The sequence below is a fragment of the Erythrolamprus reginae genome, chromosome 4 (assembly GCF_031021105.1).
Source record: "Erythrolamprus reginae isolate rEryReg1 chromosome 4, rEryReg1.hap1, whole genome shotgun sequence".
In the NCBI taxonomy this organism is placed as follows: Eukaryota; Metazoa; Chordata; class Lepidosauria; order Squamata; family Dipsadidae; genus Erythrolamprus; species Erythrolamprus reginae.
Genome location: NC_091953.1, coordinates 102,170,032 through 102,185,761, shown reverse-complemented (window position 1 = coordinate 102,185,761; position 15,730 = coordinate 102,170,032). Strand labels below are relative to the sequence as shown.

Genomic DNA, 15,730 nt, shown 5'->3' with positions numbered 1-15,730 from the left:
AGTCATAAAACTTAAATATGAAATATGGATCTGATGTTAACTACGAAGTGCTATCTGGGATCTGCAAGATGCAAAATATAAATATTTAAAATCAACGTATAGACACAATATCACTAACTCCTAGAAATATGTATTTGCAGAAATTAATACTAGAAGTTGTAATAATGTAGCTTGCAGAATACTCTTCAGGAAATCTCTATACATATATATTTATAAAGGTAAAGAAAGGAATATTTTGAGATATTGACTGTTAAACCTAAAAACATGTTTCATTAACTGGATACAATAAAGAATAACCCACGTTACACTGAAAACATTGGATTTTTAAAAAAATGCAAAATAAATTTTAAAGGCATGACAATATGCTGTATACCAATCATTTAATTAGCTTTGGCAGATTACTGGAGCTGATTTAAGTGAGGGGAGAAATACAATAAGAAATTCATGCATCTTTTCCTTTGTAAAATCAAATCGTGCTCCTATTGTATTTGGTAAATTTCAGTTCTTGTCCTACCATTTCCCCATGTCTAGCAGTACAGGAGTTGAAGTAATAATTGGCTTCATTAATGAAATATATAACCAACGTGTTGAAATGCCAATCTATGATTTGTAGCAATCCATGTCTTGAAGCAATTTCTAGTTTATAATTTGTTTAATTTGGTACGCTTGGAAATAAGGTTATATTTTTCTAAACCAACCACCATATATGGTGAGGATGTTTGTTGGAGGCAATTTGCTAATAACGATTCAGTTCATAGGCAGAAATAAAATTACAGTTTTTAAAAAAAATTAAATATAAATAGAGCCAATTAAATTATATATGCATTAAATTAGTATTAAAGAAAACCTGAATACAGACTGCAAACTAACCTTTTAAAAACTGGTGAAAAATGTAAATATCCCAAATCCTGATGATTTTTTTCTTTTATCAGCAATTTAAATTGTAGCCCACAATTTTATAGATTTTAATCAAAATATATAATAGGTTAATTTACTATTTCTTTCCTCTCTCAAGTTTAAAATGCCTTTTAATAGAGTAGAAAGGGTTTTTATACAGATACAATTTTAGGATTAAATTGTCTTCTTACAAGCATTTAAATTTGAGGTATGTGACAGGGAAAATTGATTTGATTACCTTTTATGTGTTTTTTTTAAAAAAAAACACATGCACTACTACCTTATTTCATTATGATGTTAATTCTATTGGAGCTGATAGATTGTCTCTTTCTCTAATGCTGTGGTTCAGCAATGCTCATGTAATGGTAGCAACCATTTTCTATCTAGACTCCATCTGGAAAATATTCCATTGAACAAATGAAGAGCAGGAAAAGTAATGGGGAAATGGCAGCAGCTTAGGGAAATAATGGACTTCATGAATCTCTAATTTTATGATTGACTGAAAATTATAATTCTTTTGATGATTTAGTCATTTGGAAATAGCATAAAATGGGGTGGCGGGTGGATTTCTGATTATCCTTAGTAGTTTTCATTTTCAAGAATACAAACCATCTCTCAAGCTTTTCCTCTCAGATTGAATTCTAAATTCAAATTATTACTGTAAAAGTTTTTTTATTGTTGAGAGAATAATATTACACATTAAGATTTTAATTAACTTTTGATGGGGTATCTAATGTGTGATTCTCACTTCAATAAAAATTATATTCTGACCAAAAACTAATTTCTTTACTACAAATCAAAGAATTGTTGCCATACTGGTATTGATCTATAAGAGAGGCAAAAATAATGCAGAGAGAATGACTTGAGACATCCAGTGAATGGGAAAAAATCATTAGTTGTGGGAAAGCAGCAGAGAAAATAAATAGAATCAGCCAATGAAGTAAATATTGGGGTTACACAGGATCTCAGTTAGTAATGTGACAGCATTTCTCTGTTTCCTTCTACTCTAGAGAAGAAAGGAAATGTTATTCAGGAAAATTTTCCCTAATGGCTGAGCACACTTGTAGCAGGTGCAATGTACAAAACTATAGCTTTATGGATGAGAGTTTAGTGTGGAACACAATTAAAAAGTAACAATTTGCTCTTTTTAAAATTGCATCTGAGAATTAAAAAAAAGTGTCAGCAATCATGCAGATTTTTTTTTTTTGCACTGATTGGTCATTCTAGATTAGAGGTGTGGAACTATGGCCCTTTTATGACTTTTGGACTTTAATTCCAAGAATTCTGGGAGTTGAAGTCCACAAGTCACAAAAGGCTGTAGTTTCCCACCCCTGTTGTAGATACCGGTGGATGGAGGATGTGGTCTTGCTTCCCAAAGGCTAATTGTCCCATCATATATTTAAGGGATTGCATCACATGCTGCAACACATTTTCCTGCTATTTTCCTGTAATAAATTTCAAAAGGGTGCATAAATCCTCTTGAATATGTACAAAAGCCTAATAATGACCATTCTCAGATTTATCCAGATTAAAACTGCTCTAGAAAAACAGAGATATGCTAATTATATGAATTATGTGAATGCACGCATGATATCAATTTACAAAGGTTTATATTGACACTGACTACAAATGGTTATATGAAAAGCACACATATATACACACATTGAATCCACACTGTTGGATGTTATACAAATCTATGATTTGAATGCAAGGTCAACGTAGTCTCATCCAGCAGTTAGCTACCCAGCAATATTCCACAATGAAAAAAAATAAGCAGAAAATCCAGATGATTAAACTGCTGCCTGGGAATATCATTTCAGATGACAAAAGAGACATCAAAAGTTTGAATAAAATAAACTTTCTGCACATTTGAACCTGGCATGCTTGGAAGGCATTAAACAGTTAGATTTTTTAAAAATGATTGTTTCAAAAATAGAAAATCCTGAAGAAAAAAAAATGCTAAACCTTTTATTCTCCTCCCAGATCACTTTGAACACCACTTAGGAATTCTGAATATTTTAAAAAACCTTCAAGGATGCTCTATATATAGGTACCTGAATACCAGGATGGTTGCAGCATGATTGTTATTTTTTACAAGCTTTATAAAGGGGTAAGTGCCGAGTGAAAAATCTTAATCTTCATGAAGGAAAATAATATTTTTAGTACAATATTTCAATTTACTAATTGTAAGGGGATGAATCTATATTTTAAGAAATATAAAATATACATATTTGTTAAATCTATTAATTTCAGGAACACGATTTATTGCTGGAGATCACAGAATCTGTTAAGTTCCTCTTCTTCCTTATCGAATACCTTACTTTCAGACAGGACACACTAGCTGATATCCAATACTTGTTTCTACTTCTACTTCTGAAGACAAGGGAACAATCCCTGTTTTTTCCAATTGACAATTTTTTATGCTGATTAAAAAAAAAATCAACATTTTTTTTCCAATCAGACTTATGACACAAATTAATTATAACAGGGTTCCTCTGAGAAGATTCCACCCAAACTATAAACTTGGACAGCAGCTGATGGTCTCAATGTTGCCAATAACGACACTAAAATATCGTGTTTCCCCGAAAGTAAGACAGTGTCTTACTTTCTTTTTACTCCCAAAAGCCCCACTACGTCTTACTTTCGGGGTATGTCTTACATTGGAAAAAAATTGAAAGGGTCGCATTCCCGAAGGCATCTCCCCAGAGTCCAGAAGGGGAGCCGCGGGACAGGAGCCTCGTGAGCCCTTTTCCAAGTTCAACCTCAGGGCTCCAAGCGGCGTGCACGCGTGGAGCCACAGACGCGTGTCGGAGAAGTGTGTGTCTGGAGGGGAGGAGCCGCTCTGCGCAGTTGGGCAGCCCCACCTGCCTGCCGGAAAGGAGGCGGGCGAAGGAGGGCGCAGCTCTGGCCGCTCGCCTCGGAGCTGGTCGGCCTCGCTGGCCGCTTGCAGCCGAGCCTTGGCAGGACTCGGTTGCTGGGACGAGCACCTTCGCTGCAAGCCGCCGCCCGCTCGGCTCGCTTCGGACCAGCACCGTCCTTCGCTTTGCCAAGCCGGGGAAGAGGCGGTGGTGCCGCGGTGAGGCGAAGGCGAGGGGCGCACGGGGAGCTTGGAAGCGACGTCATCGGGCTCCCCCCCGGCAATACCCCCGCATTTCCCCGAAAGTAAGACATATGTCTTACTTTCGGGGTACAGCTTATATTAGCCGACCCCCCTGAAACCCCCGATACGTCTTACAATCGGGGGTGTCTTACTATCGGGGAAACAGGGTAGCAGTGCCACGTATTGGCCTTTGTATTATTATGTTTTGTTTTAAATATGCATGTTAAAATGTTAGGATCTTAACACAAGGTTCGGTTTCTTATTTCTAAAAAAACCCAAGAAAGATTCACTACTAAATGTTTACGCTTGAAGTTAATGTTCAGCGGCACAGTTTTGGGAATGCTGCTGTAGTTCAGCAGCACAATCTTGCTCCAGGATGTGCAAAATAAAAGCTGTCAGTTAGCAGATGGAGGAGAACTAGGAAAACGGGATTCTGAATTTGCAAATTATTTCTAGCTGGGCAAATTAGTGATTATAAATATTAAAGAAACCAATAGTTTTTTTTCCCCTGGATGTTGCGTTTTCTCTCTTATTGACATTCAAATACTATGGTGGAATGAGATATACTATAATTCTACCCAACATGTTTTTTATAATACTGTATAAGAGTTTAATCCGAATTGCTTCTCTTTCAAGACATGAACTAAAAGAGTTGCATGGTAGTGGGTGTGTTTTTTTTTATTGTCTCCATCCATTTCTTTCCAAGCTACTTTTAATTTCCCACGATGGGTGAAGCCAAAGCAGTATTTCTCTTCATCTGGGCTGTTGTCATTTCTCCTCTGCAGTGGATACCTCTGGACTTGTATCCATATCGCTGAAAGCCTCTTTATTTGTGAAAGTAGAGCTCAGAGTCAAATTGTGTCGAGGGTTCACTGGTGCCAATTCATTTAAAACAATATTGTCACTTTTCACAAGAGTAGCCTTGTCCATGTTCTCTTTACTGTACTTTGCAACAACGGCATCAAGGAAGTCTAGTTTGGGTGATAAAGTGCCACTTTCAAATAAGTATTTTGCTAGATAGGACACGGCAATGTTTGTAAAGAAAGAGGTGAGCATAGCTAATGTCTTAAAAGGAAATCTCTGAACGTATCTTTCCTCATCACGATACCAACCAGGATACAAAATCAAAGGCTTTAAGGCCAGGTAAGGTTCTCCTCCAGTAATTCGAAGTAGGAGCCCAAATAAGTATCCCACAATGGCACCATAAGTATTTGTTCCTTTGATAAAAAGAACACACAAAAGTTGGGGGAAGATGATGATGTAAACCAGGTCAGAGCTGAGGTACCAGAGACCGTATATGGATTTTGCTACCAGAGCCATCACTGTTGCTGCAACTCCAAACATAAAAATGGTAATTCGCATGACCCAAACTATTTCGGTGTCTGATGCCTGTAAAATATAGGAACAGTTTGATTTTGCTTTCTACTACAGGTATATAAATACTATATAGGTATCAACAGAATTATATGAATTCAAAATGATTAAAAATGTTGTTAATTAGAATACTTATGGCTCATAAGCAATGTGACATCTATAACGATGACTAGCAATTAAAGACTCTTAGACATATAAGATATATCTAATACAAACAAGGATTTAATTCACAGGACTCTGATAATACCCTTCCCTTCACAATTTTGTTCCGTTCTGGCAACCAATTTAAGGAATTTTTCCTTAAAGATAGGAAATATTATTACACTATTGTGGTTGGTTACACAGTCATCTGGACTGTGATTAGAATGGATTTCACATTTTTATCTGTCTATCAAGTCCTTCCAAGGATGTAGGGTAGATAGATGTTTTGTGAATTATTATTAATAGTAGTAAATAGTAACAGTAATATATATTGGAATTGTGTGTATGTAACATATTTTTTGCTGATAATGAAAAGGAAGCGAGACTACTATAGATCTATTTTGGCTTATTTGCCTTCAGCAGTTAGCCACACCCTTACTAGGATTTGAATCTGGGGCTCTGCCTTTGTAAGGCAGTGGCCTTAGCCTCTAGGCTACAGGCTCATCTTCTGTATCAGCTTGTAAAAGGGAAGGGTTATGTGTGATTTTTTTTGGTCGAGTCATCCTAGTACAGTGATACCTTGTCTTACGAACCCCTCTTCATACAAGCTTTTTGTGATACGAACCCGTGCTTCAGCGAGACCTGAGCTGCCTTCCTTCTATAAATACTGGTGGCTGGGTGTGGTTTGATGGCTCAGCAATTGCCTGCTGTGTAGCAACTTCCTGGTGAGTCAGTGGGGTAACACCTGGGGTCATTGATGTAACTGAGGTATGCTGATTAGTTAATGGTTGTGGATTAGACATGATATCCTGAGTAGTTGGAGCTTGCAGGCTACTTGATTGTTTTGCAATGTGTGTTCTGAGTCTGGTTTCAGTTTCTATGGCTGGGATACGTTTGAGGGCTTGTTTCCAGATGTCTGGTAGCTGAGAGGTATCATCCCACTTGTTCATATTTTGGGGAAATTGCTGAGCCATCAAACCACACTCAGCCACCAGTATTTATAGAAGGAAGGCAGCTCAGGTTTTGCTGTGTTCACCCTAGAACAAGGACAGAAACACCAGCCTGAAGATGACGAGTGGGACCTCGTCGAAACGTCGCCAGAAATTTCCAAATCCTACATGGGAAGAAACCCGAATATACCAAGACCATCACACACACACACACACACACACACACACACACACGAAAAGAAATCACACATAACCCTTCCCTGGTACAAACTGATACAGGAGATGAGATGAGGCCCCAGGTTCAAATCCTAGTAAGGGTGTGGTTACCTGATGAAGACAAATAAGCCTGAAATAGATCTATAGTAGTCTCCCTTCCTTTTCATTATCAGCAAAAATATGTTACACACACATACACACACATACACACACACATATGAAGGTCTTGGCATATTTGGGTTTCTATAAATAAGCATTTATAGAGGGAAGGCAGCTCAGGTCTCGCTGTGTTTGCCCTGGCACAAGGACAAAAGCACTAGCCTGAGGATGATAAGTGGGACCTCATCAAAACGTCACCAGAAATCTCTGAAACCTACATGGGAAGAAACCTGAATATGCCAAGACCTTCATACCTGTACCCCTAAAAATCTACAAAGATAGCAAACTATTCTCTGTTTATACAACCTGGAAGGGGAATATTATATATATCATATTTTTCCAAGTGTAAGACATATCTTTCCCCACCTAAAGGAGAATGGAAATGTCAGTGTATCTTATACACAAAATACAGCCATTTTTGGCCTCCTGAAGGTCCACCCCCACATCCCATATTTGTGAAAATGGAGTGCAGAGAGGGCTTGGGAAGCTTGCAGAGTGTTCCTATGGATTGGGGGAAGGCAAAAACACCCCCATTTTTTGAAAAGCAGGCAAAAAAAGTGCAAAAATGGGAGCATCTTTGTCTTTCTCCAGCCCATAAGAGCACTCGGCAGGTCTTCCAAACCCTCTGGTGAACCCCATTTTTGCAAAAAAAAAAAGGGGGGTATTTGTGCCTTCTCCCAGGAGTACTCTGCAGGCTTCCCAAACCCTCAAAGTGCCTGTTTTTCACAAAAACGAGTGAAAACAGGCCTGTTTTTTACAAAAAACAGGGTGCATAGAGGGTTTGGGAAGCCAGCAGAGTGCTCCTGAGGCTGAGGGAAGGCAATTTTTGCGAAAAAATGGTGTGTGCAGAGGGTTTGGGAAGTTAGCAGAATGCTCCTAGGGACCAACACTTTTTTTTTCTTACTTACCTCTTTGATATCTTGGTGTGTCTTATACACAAGTGCATCTTATGGTCTGAAAAATACGGTAACCTTTTCAGCCTGTAAATTATTGGGAAAAGTATCTATGCTCTTTCTGATTGTGAATGTGACCAGCAGAAGAAAATCCAAATTACTGGAAACTCCTTTGAATACATACAGGAATTGGCAGCAGCAGTGGTGGGCGGGTCCACCAACCCATCCAGACACCATCACAGATAATCTCTGCATGCACAGAAGTGCCGTGTGCATGTTCACAGTTCCAAACCAGTAGCGAAGATAAGTGGAACCCACTACTCATGCAGGAGAATAATTTTCAGCTGCATTCAAGTTAAAAAGGCACTTCTTTAAAATTTTGTTTTAAATGCTTTATCTTCATAAATGGTAATGTTGCATTTAGTGCAAGTTACCCAGCTGTGGAATAGTTTTCATTTTGTCATTCTTTCCTTGGTCATAAAGCCAAAAACCTGTACGTTTTAATTCCAATATTACCCCTTCTATTTAAGGAATTGTTCACCTGGCTATGATTCAGTTAATTCATAGTTGCCTATTTCAGTTACTTATAATTAAACAAAGTAGGTTTCTAGGCATATGCTGCTTATTTGGAGCATAGCTGCTTCTCTCACAATTTTCAATGTGAAATATACAATGAGAATTCATTGGAAAGATTTGCTTGTATAAATCGTTAACTCAATTTGCAGCTCATCTTCAGTATAAGTACCTCCGGAACTGCCTGCTACTGCACAAATCCCAGCGACCGATAAGATCCCACAGAGTTGGCCTTCTTCGGGTCCCGTCGACTAAACAATGTCGGTTGGCGGGCCCCGGGGAAGAGCCTTCTCTGTGGCAACCCCGGGCCTCTGGAACCAACTCCCCCCGGAGATTAGAACTGCCCCCACCCTCCCTGTCTTTCATAAACTACTCAAGACTCATTTATACCGCCAGGCATGGGGGAGTTGAGATAGCTCTTCCCCCTAGGCCATTACAAGTTATGCATGGTATGTTTGTGTGTATGTTTGGTTTTATAATAGGGGTTTTTAGTTGTTTTTTATTATTGGATTGTACATGTTGTGTTTATTATTGTTATTATCTGCCCCGAGTCTGCGGAGAGGGGCGGCATACAAATCCAATAAATTATTATTATTATTATGATGATGATGATGATGATGATGATGATGATGATGATGATGTAGTGATGGTGAACCAATGGCATGAGTGCCACAGGTGGCAAGCATAGCCAAATCTTTTGGCACTCATGCTGTTGCCCTAGCTCAGCCCCAACATGCATGTGTGTGCCAGCCAGCTGATTCTTGGCACACACAGAGGCCCTGGGAGGCCATTTTTGGCTTCCAGAGAGTCTCCAGGGAGGTGGGGGAGGGCAGTTTTATGTCCCCCAGCTTCAGGGAAGCCTTTAGAGCCTGGGGAGGGTGAAACATAAGCGTATTGGGCTCACAGGAGTTGGGAAACAGGCCATTTCTGGCTTCCAGAGGGCCTCCAGGGGATTGGGGAAGCTGTTTTTGCTCTCCCCAGGCATTAAATTATAGATGTGGACACTCACACATGAGCGATAGCACACAACCACGCTCTTTCGGCACCTGAGCAAAAAGAGGTTCGCCATCACTGGTATAAGGTATAGGATTGCTCTTCCTCTTTAAACTTTGAAGATTAAAGACTATGGAAGAATTTTGCTTCTAGAACATCAAAAAGTTTGATAACATCAGAAGCAAGTGAGCATAATTCCTTCACTTCTCAAGATTGAACAGAAAATGGTTCAAGGTACTCTTTCCTTCCTACAGGATATGCATGAAAGTATCAACCGACAGCTACAGCTCTTATAACATTACAAAATGATACGTTGTTTATAATATAGTCTTACAGTTTGCCGAAATGAAAGTTGGTATATATTCCGTGCAAACATGGAACTTGCTGATAAAATGGAAGAGTCAGCCGAGGACATGACAGCAGCAGACACAGCCCCAAGGCCGAAGAATGAAATATACACTGGACAAAGATATTGAAGGACAATTGGTAGTATCATGTCGCCTTCATCTTGATCTTTAGGGTCTTCACCAGTATAGTCAGTCTGATTCCAAGCTGTAACATAAACATATACTAATTACAGTACTAGTGGATAGACCTGTACCTGAAAAAAGAAATCAGTAATTAGAATACTTATGCTCATAAACAATCTGACATTTATAACTTGACCAGCAATTAAAGAATCTTAAACATATAAGATCTATCTAACAGGAATGTTTATTTAATGTATTGGATTATGACAGTGTTTCTCAATTACTTTCTGTTAACATTTTACACCCCCCCCCCAACTCTCTGCCAGGATGATTGTTTGCAATATTCAGCATGTTGTCTCTGAAACAACTCAAGCAGCTTATCAGCATGATTGGGGTGTAATGTGTTTAATTGATACCTTAATTTATTTGGCTTCATGCTGTCCACTGCCAACATTTTTAGGCATAGTAAACATAACGGTTTTTACTCGTCTCCCACTGTAGTCACAGTGAAGCCAAGCACTACATATGTTTTATCATATTTCCTTGTCTTAGCTTTCGGGAGACAGGTTTGTATCATTATCTCCGTCTCTCTTCTCCTTTCTTTTTATCCCTGTTAAATACCGTATTTTTCGCTCCATAAGACGCAGTTTTTTTCCTCCCAAAGTAGGAAGAAAAATCAGCCCCGTCTTATGGAGCGAAGATGCAGGCAGGGAGGGGGGGGGAGGCTGCGAACTCGGAAGCGCCATCCCGCCGGCTGGCTGGCTAGCTGCTGCCTGGCCCCCTCCCTCCCGGAGGAGGGTCTCCCTCCGCACCACCAGCGGCGCTCCCCCCGCCAGCCAGCCAGCCAAGCCCCGCCAGAACCGGCTCCTCGCTCTCCCCCCGCCGCCCGCCACATTTGCAGGAGGTGGGGAGGGTTGGGCGGCCCACCAAGGCCAGGAGGGATGCCGCTGCCCCCCCTTCCCTCTCTCCGCCCGCCGCGGCAAAGGCTTTTCTCAGCGGAGGTCTTCAATGTCGGGGGCGCACGGGCGGTTGCGCGCGCTCCCTATCTCCCTGCTAGCCCACTCGGAATATTCAAAATAAGAAAAGCCTTTGCCGGCGAAGGTTTTTCTTATTTTGAATATTCCGAGTGGGCTAGCAGGGAGATAGGGAGCGCGCGCAACCGCCCGAGCGCCCCCGACATTGAATATCACCTTCGCCGGCCCCGCCTCTCCTGCAACCCCTTTGCTGAGAGCCCGGGGCGAAAGTGCTCTCGGCAAAGGTGAGGCGGGCAGGGCGTGCGCGCGTCACCGCTGAGAAGAACGGAGAGAGAATGAGAGTGAGTGAGAGCAACAGACAGCAAGATAGAGAGAAAGTGAGAAAGAGAGAGTGAGAGAAAGAGGGGGGAGAGAAAGAGATAGCAAGAGAGAGAGAACAAGAGAAAGAAAGAGCGTGGGAAAGAAAAAAAGAGAGAAAGAGTGAGAGAGAGAGAAAGCAAAAGAGACAGAAAGAAAACAAGAGAGAGAAAGTGAGAAGAAGAGAGAGAAAGAGGGGGAGAGAGAGAGAAAGAGAGAGGGGGAGAGAGAGAGAAAGAGAGGGAGAGGGAGAAAGAGAGTGGGAGAGGGGGGAGAGATAGCAAGAGAGGGAGAGAGAGAAAGAGAGAGGGAAAGGGGGAGAGAGGGGGGAGAGAGGGGGAGAGAAAGAGAGAGGGAGGGAGAGAGAGGAAATAAAGGAAGAGGAGAGAAAGAAAGGAAGAGAAAGAAAGAAAGAGGGATAGAAAGAGAGAGAGAGTGAGAGATGCTCAGTGAGCCTTTCTTTGAAGTTGCCTTTCTTTCTTTCTTTCTCTCTCTCTTTCTTTCTTTTTCTCTCTTGCTCTTTCATTCTTTTTTCTTTCTCTTGCTTTCTTTCTTTCTCTTGCTTTCTCTCCTTCCTTCCCTCCTTCCATTTCTTTCATTCCCCCTCTCTATTTTTATTTCTCTTTCATTTTCTTTCTTTCTCTCTTTCTTGCTTTCTTTCCTGCTCTTTTTCTTTCTCTCTTTTACCTTCCCTTCCTCTATTTCTTCTTTTCTTTCTCCTTCCTACCTTCTTCCCTCCCTCCCTCCCTTCAGTCCTTCCTCTCTTACTCTCCCCTTTCATAAGTTTCCTTGCTTCCTTCCTCTGTTCCTGTCCCTTCCCCCTTTCTTTCTTTCCTTCCTTCCTTCCTTCCTTTCCTCCCTCCATTTCTTGCTTTCCTTTTCCTTCCTCCCTTCTTTCCTCCCTCACTCCCTTCTTTCACTCCTTCCTCTCTTCCTCTCCCCTTTTTGGCTCAAAATATTTTTTTTCTATTTTCCTCCTCTAAAATCTAGGTGCGTCTTATCAGCAGGTGCGTCTTATAGAGCGAAAAATACGGTATATTGCTCAAAAAATTAAAAGGAACACTCAAATAACACATCCTAGATCTGAATGAATGAAATTCTGTACAAAGTTGAATGTGCACAACAGCAGGTGAAATTGATTGTCAATCAGTGTTGCTTCCTTAGTGGACAGTTTGGTTTCACAGAAGTTTGATTTACTTGGAGTTATATTGTGTTGTTTAAGTGTTCCCTTTATTTTTTTGAGCAGTGTATTTTTCCATGGTGTCTCTTAAGGGTTTGTTATATGCACTTCATATCTCCTACTCTGTACTATGTGCTATTGTTCAGTGAAACCCCCGCCCCACATTCCCGGGGTCATGCACCCCCCTGGCATTCCTCCATGCCCACCAGGGGGGGGGACCCACTATTTGAGAAACACTGGATTATGATAATGCCCTTCCCTTTACAATTCTGGTATCTCTTCTATTATCCAATTCTAAAAAACAGGGTTAAAAAAGAAAGCTGGATTTAATTACTGGATTCTGTGGTCTATGCCAGTAGTCACAGTCATGTGTTACAAAAAACGTTAACACCCTTGAAAATGCCCAAAGATACTTCACCAGAAGAGCCCTTTACTCCTCCACTCAAAATAGAATCCCCTACGAGACTAGACTTTCAATCCTGGGCCTAGAAAGTTTAGAACTAAGATGCCTTAAACAAGATCTAAGTATTGCCCACAAGATCATATGCTGCAACGTCCTGCCTGTTGGCGACTACTTCAGCTTCAACCACAACAACACAAGAGCACACAACAGATTTAAACTTAATATTAAGTGCTCCAAACTTGACTGTAAAAAATATGACTTCAGTAACTGAGTTGTCGAAGCGTGGAACTCATTACCGGACTCCATAGTGTCATCCCCAAACCCCCAACACTTTACCCTTAGATTATCTACGGTTGACCTATCCAAATTCCTAAGAGGTCAGTAAAGGGCAAGTACAAGTGCACTAGAGTGCCTTCCGTCCCCTGTCCTATTGCTCCCCTATATCTCCTATACCTTTCTTCTACTCCCATATCTCTTCTTCTATTCTTTCATTGATATGTTCTATTACTATATCTTCTTTTCTATTATTTCTTAGATATATTTTACTTTGAGTATCTCCTCTATAAGCTTCATCATGTATTTTTCTATGTGTACACACATATATATATACCCACGAAAACCCTCATTGTGTATTGGACAAAATAAAATAAATAAAATAAATAAATAAATTGGTTTAGATGCCAAATTTGGCTAGTATTATGCCAAATTTGCAGTTATAAAATCTAGTAAACCTTAAAAGGCTTTAGGCTAAGCATTTAATTCATGTTTCATAATGGTCAACTATACATAAAATTTAAATAGATTAGTTGCCCAAATGGCCTTTCCAAACTGAATTTTATTCTTCTGTGAAAATGTTTAGAATAGTATATTTCTTTAAATACACCATAATGATAAAAATAGTACTGATATATTACAAATATTGTAAGGTTGCTACAGCTTTGAGATAACCCATCTCTACTCTGGAGATTCATTTATTGCTAGATATTCGGGGCCCGACTCTCAATGGGGGCTCCCAACATAGTTTTCCTCTCGGGACAGTTGAGTAATGATCTGAACTTAAGGGGCCTAGATATCATGCCCTTGTCATGGTCAGAACATTTTCTGCTATGGCTTGATTTTAGGGCTCCAATCCTTCCCTGCAAGAAGGTGGAACAGATTAGGTGGTTCCACCCCAGACACCTAATGGACCCCTTGGGCTTTCAGAGGGCGCTTGGGGATTTACTAGATTTGCTTATACACAATTTGGCAAAGACCCTGGTAACAGCCTGGAATATAGTCCCAAAGGAAGCTGTAGACCTGATTGCGCCTCTGCGATCTCTCTAAGGCAGTAGGCTCAAGAAATCTCAATGGCTTTATCAAGGAATTTGGAGGGATGAAACGCCAGAAAAGATGTTTAGAGGAACATTGGAGGGAAGTAAATCTGGATCTTGTGGCCCTATTTGGACAGGGAGTTTCTCCTCACAGTCACTTGCATCATTACCTCAAGGATTGACTTCTGCAATGCTCTCTATATGGGGCTGCCTTTGAAGAACGTTTGGAGACTACAGCTAGTCCAAAATGCAGCCACGAGAGCTGTCATGTGCTTACCAAGATTTGCCCATGTATCTATATCACTCTGCAAGCTTCATTGGCTGCCGGTTGGTCTCCGAATACAATTCGAAGTGTTGGTCACTATATATAAAGCCTTACATGGCCTAGGACCAAGTTACCCATGGGACTGTCTCCAGCCTCATGTATCCCAGTGACTGGTCAGAGCCCACATAGTTGGCCTTCTCCAGGTCCCATCAGCCAAGCAATGTCTAGGGGAAGGGCCTTCTCTGTGGTGGCCCCGACCCTCTGGAACCAACTTCCCCCGGAGATTCACACTGTTCCCACTTTCCTGGCCTTCCGGAAGGCCTTAAAACTCATCTGTGCCAGCCATTGACTTTTAACTTTTTGCTCTGTGAGTTAATTTAAACCTGATTGCGGTATGACTATGTATGTGAGTGTACAGTTTTTAAATAGGCACTTAGATTATTAATTGGGTTTTTAGATTATGTAATATTGGACTTTTTGAATCTGTTTCTGTATTTTGTATTTTTATATGTTGTAAGCCGCCCTGAGTCCTCGGAGAAGGGCGGCATATAAATCCAATAAATAAATAAATAAAATAATCAATTAACTTACAAAACCATTATTTTGTTATTATAATAAATGGTTTATGTACCTGTTGACGCGCCAATGGCACCAATAAGGACTGGAGGTATTGCCATTATAAGACATCCTAACGCTGCCAGAAAAGAGACCATTTGTGCATACATAGCTGATGAAGAAGAAAGGACTCGCTGGAAATAGGCTTGCCATGGGATTCCTCCTAACATCTACAAATAATCATAAACAACATTCCTGGCAAATAGACACTCACATGAATCCAAGCAAAAATGCATTTAGCCAACATGCTCCTTTATCAAACCTATTGTCTAGCACCCAACCCTACATCTTCAGTAGTAAAACAATGCTTCCATGCTTGCAGGCATTTTCTTCCTGACCAAAGTATGGAACGTGACATTTAATCTGACTCAGAAAGAAGGTTGTTCTTTTAAGCTATATTTTCTCCCAAACCCCATTATTCTTTGGGTTGCATATCAAAAAAAAACAGCAGGGGAGAAGAATTTTTAATGATCCCTTCATTCTCGGCTTGTCTCTAATTCAGTGCTTCTAAACTTCAGCAACTTTAAGATGTGTAGACCTCTAGTTTCAGAATTCTGGGAATTGAAGTTGAGACATCTTAAAGTTGTCAAAGAAACACATCCTAGTTCCTTTTCTTCTGGACAGAAAATAGTTCCAGAAAGGGATCTTTAGTGACAGGATTCACAAATCTCAGCAACCAGTTAGGTCTTCCCCGGGTCCCGTCAACTAAACAATGCCGCTTGGTGGGACCTAGGGGAAGAGCCTTCTCTGTGGTGGCCCCGGCCCTCTGGAACCAACTCCCCCCAGAGATTAGAATTGCCTCCACCCTCCTTGCCTTTCGTAAGCTACTTAAAACCCACCTCTGCCGCCAGGCATGGGGG

At 40.7% G+C, this 15,730-nt stretch overlaps 1 protein-coding gene across 1 annotated transcript in view; it reads right to left on the bottom strand.

Annotated features, from left to right (window-relative positions):
* Nucleotides 1-4,659: 4,659 nt before the first annotated feature.
* SLC5A7 (solute carrier family 5 member 7) overlaps nt 4,660-15,730 on the bottom strand; it is a 33,732-nt gene continuing 22,661 nt past the window's right edge. Inside the window, exons 7-9 of the mRNA XM_070751845.1 lie at nt 14,887-15,040; nt 9,631-9,848; nt 4,660-5,386 (exon numbers count right to left, since the gene is read on the bottom strand). Of these exons, the coding sequence (XP_070607946.1) occupies nt 4,766-5,386; nt 9,631-9,848; nt 14,887-15,040 (993 nt within the window). The 3' untranslated portion in view covers nt 4,660-4,765. The remainder of the gene's footprint in view (nt 5,387-9,630; nt 9,849-14,886; nt 15,041-15,730) is intronic.